The sequence below is a fragment of the Oenanthe melanoleuca genome, chromosome 5, assembly GCF_029582105.1.
Source record: "Oenanthe melanoleuca isolate GR-GAL-2019-014 chromosome 5, OMel1.0, whole genome shotgun sequence".
Lineage (NCBI taxonomy): Eukaryota > Metazoa > Chordata > Aves > Passeriformes > Muscicapidae > Oenanthe > Oenanthe melanoleuca.
This window is the reverse complement of record NC_079339.1, coordinates 13,682,414-13,696,466: the sequence shown is the minus strand read 5'-3', so window position 1 is coordinate 13,696,466 and position 14,053 is coordinate 13,682,414. Positions and strand designations below refer to the sequence as shown.

General features: G+C 37.1%; 1 protein-coding gene across 1 annotated transcript in view; it reads left to right on the top strand.

The window, feature by feature from the left end:
* USH1C (USH1 protein network component harmonin) overlaps positions 1 to 14,053 on the top strand; it is a 45,976-nt gene that overhangs the window by 4,426 nt on the left and 27,497 nt on the right. The window contains exons 3-12 of the mRNA XM_056493364.1: positions 1,374 to 1,517; positions 2,002 to 2,140; positions 7,723 to 7,831; positions 7,929 to 7,953; positions 8,621 to 8,678; positions 9,456 to 9,559; positions 10,781 to 10,865; positions 11,265 to 11,324; positions 11,579 to 11,635; positions 13,409 to 13,551. Coding sequence (XP_056349339.1) covers positions 1,374 to 1,517; positions 2,002 to 2,140; positions 7,723 to 7,831; positions 7,929 to 7,953; positions 8,621 to 8,678; positions 9,456 to 9,559; positions 10,781 to 10,865; positions 11,265 to 11,324; positions 11,579 to 11,635; positions 13,409 to 13,551 — 924 coding nt within the window. The remainder of the gene's footprint in view (positions 1 to 1,373; positions 1,518 to 2,001; positions 2,141 to 7,722; positions 7,832 to 7,928; positions 7,954 to 8,620; positions 8,679 to 9,455; positions 9,560 to 10,780; positions 10,866 to 11,264; positions 11,325 to 11,578; positions 11,636 to 13,408; positions 13,552 to 14,053) is intronic.

Below are 14,053 nucleotides of genomic sequence, written 5' to 3'. Positions count from 1 at the left end.
GTTGCCTCAGACTTGTTTCATTGCAAATGACATCAGCCTATGATCCATTGTTTTTCAAAGAAGATGAGAATATATTTTCCATTGATCATAGACATTGTTTCCATTCATATTGTAATTAAAAACTTCTCAGCTGAGTGAAAGGGAGAAGTTTCCATCTGATGTTTGCACTGAGCTGGAGTTATGGGGGTATTCAGCTGCATATCTGATTCAGTTTCACTCAGGTCCATCTAATTGTTTTTCCATTCATAAAGACTCTTGTTTGGAAAGCCAGTTGGTTCAGCAGACCTGAATTATTTAAAATCTTCTTGTGGTTACAAAATTAACAATGCATATGGCAATTTTTCTTCATTTTCCACAATTGCAATGACTTGGGCAAAATTTTCATCATCTCTGTGAACATATAATGATGATGTATCTCTTCCTGGGAACACATTATTAAGTACCCCAGGGCAAAAATATGTGCAATTGCTGTTGGAGTTAGCACTTAATATCTGCTTCATTGTGAACAGCATTTCCAGAAGTATTTGACCTCTAATCCCATATAGGTATTCCTGATCTCTATTTTTAATGCCCATGCCTCAGAAATATTGCATCCCAGGAAATGTGAATTAAAAGAAAGGGAACAGCAAATAATACCAAAAAATACTTTCTAGAAATAAGTCCACTGAACCCTAGCTATTCCTCCATTCCTGCAGCTGTACAACAAAGTATATTTTGTAGACCTGTAACTATCTCAGTGCTGACAATTTCAAGAAGACCACTTTGCTTAGCTCTCATGAAAGAGATGTTCACAGCAGTTTAACTTCTGTAGGTTTTGTTAATTAATTAATCACCCTTCCAATTTTATTTTGAACAAAAATTGAAACTTAAATAAAGTCTCTGCTCTAGCTGCTGAATATTGTGATTTTTTTCTTCCTGGATTGCAACTCTTTGTCAGTCCTCTAAGTTCAGGAGAGGAAGGAGCTTGTAGCCTAGATTTACTTACAAGAATCCCTAATTAGTAAGGAAACAAAAATCCATCAGGCAGGTATGTTGAATCTGGAAAGTTATTTTCAAACAATTCCATAAATCTTGTGGCTATTCTGAGAATGAAATTGGAGATGTCATCTAAAAATGTGATGTTCATGACCTTAATAGATGAGGTGAGTGTGTAGAAGACTTCAGATGTTTTGAAGCAAGTATTCTTTATTTACAGAAGGTTTGTTTTCTCAGGGGCTATTTTGCTTTCATCAAACCAGTATGTGCATTAACATCTTTTTTGGTACCTTGAAAGGACATGCAAACATTGAAGCCATGTGCACAAGAACTCATAAAACGAGGCTTTTTGTTGGTGTGTTGTTTACCTGTGTTTGGTTGGCACTGTGTTTTTGCAGGTCTATGAATCTCCCAGTGCTTGTGGGGGACCTGAAGCTCGTGATTAATGAGCCAAGCAGGTTGCCTCTGTTCGATGCTATCCGCCCACTCATCCCATTAAAACACCAGGTGGAATACGATCAGCTCACACCCAAACGATCACGGTAAGAGAATGCAGAACAAAAAAATTTAATTAAAAGAATGCTGCTAACTTAAATACAAGCTGAGTTTTGGGGTAAATTCTGAGTATTGTCCATCTGTATAGAGTTGGGCATGGTTATTGCACTTTTGCTATAATTGCCAGAAATACAGCTACCTCTACTGTACTTAAATTGTTTAGTAGTTTAATCTAGTAAAAACAGGGCAAAGGAGCCAAAACCAGTCTTTTCTCATTTTTCCTGCATTTAATAATAAAAAAAATCTCATAGCTCTAACCCTCTAAAAGTAGTTTCAGTGATTGCAAATGTCTTTATTCATATGAATAAACTTGATGGTTTTAGTTAATTCACATCCATCCAAACTTCAGTGAACTCACTTTTTTTAATGCCTAAATTATATAAGGGAAAAATAATGTCTGACTTTCATATGAAACATTACTGAGATAAGGTATTATGCAACTGAACACTCAAATGTTTTCCATTTTTGCAGGAAGCTGAAAGAGGTGAGATTGGATCGTTTGAATCCTGAAGGGCTTGGATTAAGTGTAAGAGGTGGAGTGGAATTCAGCTGTGGCCTCTTCATCTCCCAGTTAGTAAAAGGAGGACAGGCAGACAATGCTGGACTTCAGGTAAGAAAATTCTATTCACATTAGGTGCTAAGGGTTGTTCTTTAACATTTAGAAATTGCTTTTGCTAAGATGCTCTTTGTCTCTTCTAATAAAATTCCTAAGTTAAGTAAGGCAATGCCATGGTAAATACCATTACAAGAATCAAGTCATTAAAAACGTGAATTTTGCTGTTTTTAATTATATTTAAACCTTTTTTTTTTTCTTTTTGTTTAGAATATGATAATTTTTGAAGGTTAAAGGCTTTTCTGGAATGTTTATAATTCATGAGTAGCAACAGTTAGATGTAAGCAGATGGAAAGAAAGATCCCTAGACTGTGGAAGAATGGTTTAAGTTGTCAAGTTCTGATTAAATGTAGAACAAAGCTTATAAATACTAAAAGTGTTAATTCCATCGTGCACACATATAATTTCTGTAATGAAATATTTACTTGAACTTCATGTATAAATTGTGGGGGTTTCAGTTTATGCAATAGAAGGAAGAACATATTTTTTACTATTCCCAATGTTCTCTGTACTGCATAGAATTGCACTTCCTGTGATTGAATTTTGGATAGATGATCTTGCCAATAAAGTTGACAAAAATAATTGTGTGTAGAAATACTGCAATACTTATGCAATTTGCATTAATGAAGTTTTGGGTGTTTGGTTTCTTTTTGAATGTGGCATTGCTTAGTGAAGAGAAAGTGAGAAATTGCTGTGCCAAATGTCTGCATCTTTCTGACAGACTTTGACTCTGACAAGGTGTATTAAAGGTCTGAGTTTCTGATGGGAAAGGCTAATTTGCCTGGCTATGTTTAATTTGTCAGGTTTGAGCATGTGCTGAAAGTATTGATTGCTAAGGATTTTGTTTAACACTAGTCGAAAATATATTAGACTAGCATGATTTATTTCAGTGTTTAATTAAGTTATCATGTTTTGTAGATATGCTTCAGCATCACCACAAAAATCTCTTAGATTAAAAAATAAAAATAAATATCTGTCAACAAGGCAATTGAAGTTAGATTTCTGTGTTTGCGTCACTCATGCTGAAAGCTTTCTAAAATTTAAACTGTTCCTTTTTCTGTTTGCATGCATGTGCATGCATGTTTGTGCATTCACAGCTATATATCCCATTCAGAATCAACTTGGAATTAGGTCCATCTCCTGTCAGCCTGCTCTGCATGACTGGCATGACAGGTGCATCCAGAGGGATGCTTTGGAAACTCCTTAGAACAAAACTCCACAAGTTCTGTATGGAGTTAGAACTGAGAGGATGTTATAGCTCAGCACAAACCTTGTGCTCTGTGCACTGTCAGCCTATTCAAGCATGGGATTTGCCAATGGGCAGCTGCAGAAAAGGACATTGATGGACCCTCTCAGAGCTTGCACTACTAGAGTTCATGTACCTCATCCTGTACATTGCACAGCAAGAATGGGAAGTCTAGACAAGGGAGCTGTTCCTGGGCTGTGGTTAGCTCAGTAAGAGAGATTCCATCTGCTTTCTTTCCCAGCTGCTAGAAACTTGAGAAAAAGATCAAGACCAGTTACTTATATGGCTTTTGTAAACATCTTTTGGAAAATATTGGAAGGCACTAATGATGCTGATCAATAAAGGACCTAATAGGCACTGCCTTAAATTGCCATGCTAATACATTCATGTATTAGCAGCTCTGCTGCTCTGCTTGGTTCAGGCTAATGTTTTGACACAATCTCTGGATAAGGAGTGATGTTCAGCTGTTGTGCTCCTATTAGGATGTCAGTTTTCCTGCTTTATCTGTACACAAAAAGGCCCCATGGCTTTCTGTGACCAAGGTCATTGTAGGACATGTTGGTGTCAGTGAGAGGGATTGTAAAGGATCTTTGGGCTAGAGTGTACAAACTGAATTGCAACTCAGAACATAGGGTTTAGCAGACAAAGTAGGGACAATAAGCTTGAGACCGAATTTTTTAGGGTTAGATTATATGAATTAATATGGGCAGATGGAGCTTTGCAGCTCTTGTAACTGCCTGGCTTCTGTTTTTTGATATGTGGTGTTAAAGCTCAGCCTAAAGTGCCTGAATAATAGGTGGCACTAGGCATTTTCTGAACCTCACTGAATAACAAGACCTGACAGGCAGCCCATTGTTCTAAATTGCTGTCTCACAGTAAAGCCAGCTGCTTCTGAAATTTCACCCACCTGCTTTATTTAACAAAATCTCTAAACATTTTCAATCTCAAAAGTGCAGTCTGAGAAAGGTATAATGATTTTCTATTATACCATCAGTTTTACATCCTGCTGCTTTTAAAATTTCCAGTTCAAATTGCATGACTGCTCCTTGAAGTACTTTCCAAGTTACATTAAAATGACCAAATAATAATGAAGGTTCTCTGAGGCACTTTAGTTTCCACCCCTTTTTTTGACTACAGTTCTTCTAAAAGGCACAAGTATTTTGTCCTTCCATTAAGAAATGGACTTCATCTCTCAACCCCCCCACTGCTTTTTGATACTTGTGTGTGAGGATCCTGCTGAATACAAAGAGATTGGTGTGAATGATGAAAGTGGAAGCAGTATACAAAATGAGAAATTTGAAACAGTTGATGTTATTATATGAAGCTCTTCAATTTCCTAGGAGCACTAAATATTATATTTCTCATGTTAAAAGTTAGAACTAAAAGGCATTTTAATTGAGAAAAGTTAGGTTTGCATCTTTTTTCTAAAAAGTCTGTCATCTCTCTGTTTGATAGGGAAAGGGGAAACTGTGATATAATACCAAAATAATTGTTACTGTTCCACTCTGCTCAGTCCTGCAGACTTTTATCTCTACAGCTCTGATTCATTAGCTCGGTACACAGTGATACCTGTACAAAAGTAACAAAATACATGAAAACAGCTATTAATTACCCCAATATTGGATACCATTGTTCAGGAAAAGCTGTTCAAGTATCCTAAGGAGAAGCAGTTTGCTGTATGCCTATACATCTCCTGTAGTTCAGGCTAGGTTGGGTTATTTGTAAAGCAGCCTCAGTCATTGTCTGTCAGCATTACAAATGGCATTAGGCTGAGTGAAGAGTGTTGAGTTTCAGAAATAAGATGGCAGTCTAGTAAAGGAGAGTGTTAAAAATATCTGTATGGGAAAAGCTCATTCCCATATCGGAGGGAAAAATAAAATATGCTCTAGTGTACACTTGACTCAGTGGATACTGACATCCTGAGAACAACACGAGTTTTGCTGATACAGAAGCCCCATGATGGCATTTTCATTTGCAGCCCTAGAATTTTGGGTTTCTGTGTGTTAAGGCATTGCAGTCAATAACAGTATGATAGGTTACCCTTTTGAAGAGTGGGGTTTGTGCAGACCCAGCCTCCATGGTCTGTTACAGTCTGCATGATGTAGAAGATGTGAGTAAAGAGGGGATCTTGAACTGAAAGAAAGCCAAACAAAAAGCCTACCCTCCCCCCCTCTTCAGCACATATGTAAAATCACCAAAAAATGGAAAAATGGATAAGGTGGATGGACGTGATTTTGAATCTTTGGAACAAGTTGCTTAAGTGAGTGACAGCAAGAACTATCAGGGGTGTAAATATAAGCTGCAGACCTCATGTGCCCTTCTCATCTGATTCTGTGGTTCTACCACAGGTTGCATGTTCAAAAGTCTTCATTACTGACCTATTTCTGCTCTTACTAAAGATTATTTTAAAAATCTGACTGTCAAGCTCTTAGGAGTGCAGGCCCGTGCCTTGGATGAGACTTTTTTGGATGCCCAGCAGAGGGAGTGGATGTCCCACCAGTCAGGGGCTAGGGACCACAGTCCTGCTTTGCCTCTGTGTGTGTTCCATTCTGCAGGACAGTTTTCTCTGCTTTTGTAGTCTTCTGGTGCTGTGTTGTGTCAGCCAAAAATCCTCAGCTTCAGGGGAAAATGTGACACATGAGCAATGATGGTAGAGTGGACATGTTGTTAATGTTTTGTGTAGTATTGCAGAGCATGAGACACTTCCCAGATGCATTTGAAAAGCTTGTGAAAGAAATGAAGATGTTACATTGACCTTTTTTTTATTTTTGTTTGTGCTTTTCATTGTTTTCAATTGAATACAGGAGCAAGATTCAATAGTCATTATTCATTATGAAAAAAGATAGAAGGTGACAGCATTCCTAATGTCCTGTCACCCAGTGTCTTGCAGTCTCTGAAACACAGGCTACACTGAGGAGTTTCTACATCAGTTCCACTCACTTCTCTCATATAAAATGAATGCACAAAGCTTCTCAACAAAGTAGTTGTAGATTTATTTTTTTAAACGAGCTTGATAATGCATTCCACCCAAATTTTGTTGAATAAGAATATAGTTGCTTTAGCTTTGTTGAAACTTGAAATCAGCCTAATGCAGATGCCAGCATGGAAAAATTAAGCCTGAAGTGAAATTTGGGAGCTTGACACTTGGGTCTTTAAATGGAACATTTTAGTCAATCATTAATTAGGGGTAATGCTGCCAGAGACCACACATATTTGTGAGGAGGCACCCAAAGTTTGATTGACTAAAGAGCAAAATCCCACGCTCTTGATGTTAATGAGAAAAGTCTCATCAAACACATTTTACATAACAAATATTCACAGTAGTTCAAAGGAAATGCAACTGGAGAGGAGTAAACCCAAAATATTTGGTTTTGTTCATGTGGAGATGAGAGGTGTAAGATGATAGTGTTGATGGTTTGTTACAGTGACAATTTCCTGGTGATCATTTGTATATTTTACTGTGCAGTGGATGGATCTGATAATGGAAGAAAACCACCCACTAATTTTCATACAGCCCCATCACATGGTTCATGCCAAGAAAAAGTCTTTGCTTATGGTGCTCTAGCCAGGACCTGGCATTTTTCATTGTAATCTTGAGCAGATATTAAGGCACTACCTTAAATGAAGTAGGCAATGTATTCATCACCGATTCCTTCTCATCCTACCTACCTGGATAAGAGGATCATTGGGCAGAGTTCATAAAAACTTGGAAAACTCTCTCTAGTCATCATCAGCATATCAAATTTTGATTTATATTAGAGGAAGGGAAACTTTTTGATTGTATTCTCTAAAATAAGATAAGAAACGCTGTAGAAGTGGCTGAAAGCAGCCTGTCTGTTCTGCACTATTGAATTGAACACGCCAGGGAACGTCCTTGGGCTGTTCTGAGTGGCAGTCACGTGGCTGGGGGCGGGGCCATGTGGCACTTCCGGTGGTCACGTGGCTGGGGGCGGGGCCATGCGGCACTTCCGGTGGTCACGTGTCAAGGGGCGGGGCCATGCGGCACTTCCGGTGGTCACGTGCCAAGGGGCGGGGCCATGCCACACTTCCGGTGGTCACGTGCCAATGGGCGGGGCCACATCAGCATTGCAGATCTGATGTATGGTTTGACAGCATTCATAAAATTGTTATTTGGCCATTAATTTGCTCTTTTGGTGTTTGGTATTAAAAACAATTATAGGGAATTCTGATCTGGGCATTACCCAAAATTCAGAAATATTCATGAATCAACATTATCTACCCTTTGCATCAAAACGATTTCCAGATTGTATCCAATCTTAAAAACTTTAAAAATTATTGTTTCACAATTACTTCTTCTTCTCGTTTTTTTGAGGTTGGAGATGAGATTGTGCGCATAAATGGATATTCCATTTCATCTTGCACACATGAAGAAGTCATAAACCTCATTCGTACAAAGAAAGTCGTGTCCATAAAAGTTAGACGTAAGTAACACACAAACCTCACCTCCATCACCAAAGATTGCTATTAATAGATTGTTCTAGGTCTGCAGAAACTTTACAATGTATTTTTCTTTTTCAGATGTTGGCATGATACCTGTCAAAAGGTAATGGCTTTTCATTTGAAAACAGATTGTTCGTTTTCTATCCAAAGAATCTGTGTTTAATTATGAAAATGTCTGAATGCTGATTAAAATGTCACATCCTTTTTAATGAACAGGCTGATATCTTGTTTGATTAATCTGATTTTACACCAGTTGCCTACTTAAATGAACCAATTTGAATTTCCTCATTTGTCACAGACATCTTCTGGAAATTTAATTATCAATGCACCTATCTTAACAGAGATTCTTTGTGTATGTAGCATTTGATGATGACTTAAGAGTTTAGAAAAATTTAAAATTGTTTTGGTCTTCCAATTTTTGTTGAAAAGCTGAATCTTTAACTGGAATGTTTGAGAAATGTTAATGACAACATAGACATTTGTGTAAGATGTTTGAGTGGCTATGGTTCATTTTACAGTCTTCCTCTGAATTCCTAAAATTGTTTCACTTTATCAATTTTATATACAGCTTTACTAGCTCAAATAATTGTACACTTGTTTGATATTCTATTTAAATAGCTGGGGAAAAAAACAAATGTGAATGGTATCCAATGAAAATTGTAGATAAAAACAGAAAGTTCCATTCCAAAATAGCTTCTGGAATACATTGACATTTATTTTTGTCTCATTATTTAAAATTATAAAATAATTTAATTTTTTTTTCCTTTCAGTTCACCAGATGAACCCCTTAAATGGCAATATGTGGATCAGTTTGTGTCCGAGTCTGGGGTAAGAGATCAATATTTTGTTAAATGTCTTCTGGGGAATCTGTAATGGTTCTGAAACATTTTCTCCTCTGACCTTATCAGAGAAGCTATTGTATGCATTACTATAATGCAATATCTTGTTGAAAGTATTCTGTGAGGAATATCTGTTGTGATATGAAATGATTCTAGAGCTGTTGGTAAGGAAAGGGCAGGACAAAAATGAAATTGCTTTTCCTCATTAATTGCTTCTTCATTTTGCTTGAGCTTATTGACTTCCCAGCCTGTAGTTCTACTGCATAAATCTTTATCAGATTATTTGGCCTATTTTAGGCATATTAGTGGAGAAATTACAACTTTGAATGTAAGTGACTTCTAAAGGTTGCAGAAGTGAAAAGAAATACCACAAATACTGTTCCTTTGCTTTCAGGAAGAAAGTTAAATAGTGTGCCTTATCATGTCTTTCTCCAGCCCTTTTGTCAGGGAACACCAGAATTATTATTTTTCCATATCACTTTCCTCTAATTTTCCTTCACCCTTTTCTGAAGACAAAGATTGACTATTTAAGTAATCTTCCCCAAATAGATAAGTTCAGTCTTTCACCTCAGCCATGCAGCTCCACTGAAATGACTCTACTTCACATTAATTTTCAGCAGGATAGAGCCTTGGAGCCTTGAATAGGACCTTGAATCTTATCTTGATGCTGGCTGGGATTCATCCTGGCTACATGAAATTTTATAGTGGTCTTGATACGAATTCAAGACAGAATTAACATCTGCAGCATTGTTTAATCTCTCTACAGGAAGGGAAGGGCAGTGTTGCTGGGCTTGCTTCTTCTGGAGGGAGAGATAATAAGGAGAAGAAAGTCTTCATTAGCTTGATTGGTACAAAAGGCATGGGATGCAGGTGGGTACATGTTTTTTATTTATTGTCACTGCTTTTAAAATGAGACATGCAAGGTAGTTATTTCCATCCTTCTTGCATATGATGTCAGGAGAATGAAGATCCATGCTGGATCAAGAAGGCAAACTGCAACAGCAGGATATCTGTGGCATGTATTACATATGTTTAGGCAAAGTGTTACCTGTGTTACAAGTTCTGTCATAAAGAAAAAAGCTTTAAAATTTAAAAATAAGAGCAGACTGGAAGAGCCTTAGTACAACTTGTCATGGAATTGGATCCTTTAAATGCTTTTACATTTTTAAATACTTTAGACTTCTGCTTGGTGATATAGTGAATTCCAGCACTATCCAGTCAGGTTCCAAGTGCAGTATCCACTGCACTTAGTATGCTTTCTCTGACCCTTTTCAGAACTAAAACACCATCACAAAGTTATATCCCATTTCTAAAATTAATGTTGAATTTGCAAGATATTTGAGAAACGTGATTCTGGGATTCTTGGACTCCCGTCCTTGCAATACTTATGGAGGTTTTGGAGAAGGGATATTGTAGGATTTCTTATCTATTTAGAAATATATAGTTGAAATTATCAGGACTTTTTCCTCCTGTAATTTGGAGGATGTAAAGGTTTTTAAAAAATTATTACAAACCTGGAGGGATGGCTCAGCATTTCTTGTTGAATATATAATCTATAAAACTAGTTTTTGTATCTAGGCCCAGATTAGATGGCAGTTTAAAGTTCCTGAGCTAGATGTTTGCCTCTGGATGAAACATCCTTCTTGCTCCTAATAAGTAATCCTAACAAAATAACAATGTTTTATGTATACAGTATGTTGCAGTTCAGTGAATAATTACTAATTCTAATTGTGTTACTTGCTTGCTTTCAAATATCATTAATGTCCTGGTCCTTTACACAGTGTAGGTTAGTGTACATATAAGTTTCAGCATATAAGGCAAAATACCGAAGCTTGAATATTTTTCTTTTAGCTTTTTGTTTAAAACCAGTTTTGTGGTATAGAGAATGGAAAAATAGGATGATAAACATTGTGTGTGTACTGGTAAGTTTTGGTGTTTGTTTCAGAGTTGGCTAACACCATAAATACTCTTTAAGCAAAAATAAATTAGGAGGAAACAACTAAAGGTACTCACTGTATTATGCTGTATTTCTCATAAATGTTATTCTATAAATATAACCCAATTAATGTTTGGGGGTTTTTACATTTCCAGTATTTCCAGTGGTCCAACACAAAAACCAGGCATTTTTATCAGCAATGTTAAGCCAGGCTCTCTTTCAGCAGAGGTGGGCTTAGAGGTAAGTTGCCACCTTCCAAGGTAGGTACCACAAGGAACTCTTGTTTTATATTCACAATTTCAAGGATTCTGTAAAGAGTTTATTGTGGGGTCTATTGTTTGGTGGGTTTTTCCCCCCATGGGAAAGAAATTCCTGGTGATTACACTAGTGTCCTAAAATTTTAAGAACATGAGTGATCTAGGTCAGACCAATACTCCTTCAAGCTCAGGATTTGATCCCAAGCAGTGGCAATAGGAGATCCTAGTGTAGGAGGATGTGCAAGTCTGACCTGTTTCCCCTGTGCTTGACAGTACCCATGATTGTTGTATTGATTGTGTTAGAGAGCACATCTCTTTCTGTTTTCATTTAATATATGTACTGACTTAGTATCTATACTAAAATTTGCATTAATTTCTTTAGGTTGGTGATCAGATTGTTGAGGTGAATGGAGTGGACTTTTCTAATGTGGATCATAAAGAGGTAAAATCAAGTCTTCTTAATTCCCTGGATTTGTAGTTGTTGGCTTATTAAACATCTGTCCTGTTTTACTGTCTACAAAAAGTATCTTTTGATACTGAGCTATTGACTCAGGGGGTTGTGTATTAAACATGGAGTTTTGTATATTTGCTACCTACCACTCTATTCAGTTTTGGAAATTCCAGCCTTGGCAACTGGCATTGTACTGGCGTTTTATCACTTATTCACACTGATTTTTGTTTTGTTTTAATTTGCAGGCTGTCAGAGTGCTCAAGAGTAGCCGTACTTTGACTATCTCTGTGGTAGCAGGAGCTGTAAGTAGTATATTTGTAAAAGCAGAACATTTGTAAGCAGAAAATTGCTATGTAAGTAAATAAATGGTAAAAAAATATAATTGATAAAAACAAAAGCTATGTTTCTGTATAAGATCTATACCTCTGTCAAACCAGGACAGTTTTGAGTGGCCTGTGATTCTTTCATACCACACAAAGTATTCTCAAATAAAACATGATTTTGAGCCAATGCAAAACCATTCCCTTGACAAGGAATGGAAATTAACTTTATTGTAATGGTCTCTCATGTTTGAGACCTTCTGTTCTAATAGATCTCTGCTTCTGCTAAAACATGGAAGGTAAATTGAATTGGAGACAAATTATTTTTAATCCTGAATAGCTGATGCCTAGTCTTATTCCAAATTAGTTGCTTTTGTAACTGTTTATCTGATCTCATTAGTGTACTGACACCCTGAAAATTGCCCAATTTTTCACTTCCACTCTTCTGTGCAACAGAACCCTAAGCCTTTGGGGTCTAATCTAAAGCCAGCTGAAATTAATTAAATCTTCCCTCTGACTTCAGTGTGACTTTCAATAAATGTTTTAATGTTTTTAGTGCCTTAATCCTTCTTATAGGAAGTGTGTAGTTGTATACAAGAGGGTAATCAATTTCCATAGACTAATCAAATACGGTGTTTTCTAATTGCCTTGCAACCAAATTAAATAGGGAAAAGAGATTTAATAAGTCACTTCAGCTACTTCCTAAGGCTTATGTATACTATGTAGCTGTATTAATGAATTAATAGTTTATTTGATTTACTCTTACAGTAACAAAAGATGGAGTTGTCCAAAGGCACTGCAGGCATGTTTAAACAAATACTCCAGGCTAGTTGATTAAGCTCCAGGAATTCAACCTCCTAAGGACTTAGTTTCAAGTCTCAGTTATGTTAACAACTTTAGAAATGTGAGATCACTGATGTAGTATCCTTAAAATGGCAAATAGTTGCTATGGAACTCTTCTGTTCCTCACTCTTTCACCTTTCATGTCTCTTCTCAATAGACATCTTTGTCTGGAGAACAGATAGCATAAGGAACCTTTCTGTAATGTGGTGCAAGGGCATTCCTCAATGCCTGGTTCTGTTCAAGATGTCTACTTTGTGCTTTAGAGACAGGAAAAATCCTACCTTCCTAATTAACATGGGATTTTAGTTTCAGAAATGAAAATTAGATTAATGTTACCAAAGTGTTCTACCTATAGCAGTATGGAAATATCTTTATTGAATAGAAAACAGTGCTGATGTCTTAATTGTAAAGCAGGTGAAAGAGGAACAAAACCAACTGAAATACATAAACTATAGAGTGTTTTGGGGATATACTTTCCCTGTATTTGTGTTCCTGAATGGTGACACATTTCTGCAGCAGCCAGGCATAAGAGCATTAAAACACAGTAATTGTGTAGTTGTCTTCACAACTCTGTGCTCTGTTCTCTGTGAGATGTCAAGAAAGTGCAATGTGAAATTTTTTCTGGGTGGCACACTGAATTTGGCAGGGCCCCTACGGTGTTGTTGCTGACTTCAGTAGTTGCAAACCTCTTCTGAGGTGTTTAGCACATAATAACTTACAGACTGAAACTAGAATAGCTCCTTGGAGTGAGGAGTCAGGTCTTTGAGGATCTTTCAGGTTGTGTTCCTCAGGAAGAGCAATGTGAGGAAATGGCAGATGTGCTACTATGTAACTGGGTTTGAATTATTTCCTAGAAGAACTGCATTCATGAGGTGTTTTCCCAACTGATTGGGGTGATGGTTTTGATTGCAGGGAAAGGAGCTGTTCATGACTGAAGAGGAAAGGCAGAGAGAAGCTCGTCTCCGTGAGCTGGAGCGCCAGGAGTTAATGCACCAGAAGCGACTTGCACTGGAGACCAACAAAATCATCAAAGAGCAGCAAGAGAAAGAGAGAATGTGAGAACTCTCTACAGGACAGTCTGAAAAATGTAGCTTGGGTTTGGAGAGGGCATGGAAGACAGGAGCACGTAATTATTTCTGTGATGCTTCTCATAGAAGTGGGAAGATTCTCAACTTAGATTAACTTTGTTTTGCTCTTGCAGAGTCTCTGTTCATAAAATGTTTGTCCTGTGATACTCTTGATGTTCTGAGCTTTCAAAGCTGATCTCATTCAAAGCCATCTTGAGTAGAAGGGTCACTCTGCTCCTGTTATATCCCAATGATTCAATGTGAAATTCGGTATTTTCCTGATGCTATTAGCTCATACTTTATTTTTAGCAAGACACTTAGAAACTTTATACTCATACAAAAACATGCTATAGAAGGACATAGTGACTTAAAGAATTAAGTAGATGATGTGTTCTTCTTATCCAGATGGTCAGGAATGTCTTCAGGGTTCCTGGGAAACCATACTGAACCTTTGGGATCCTAAAGATTGCTTTTAAAACAGAGTGTTTTC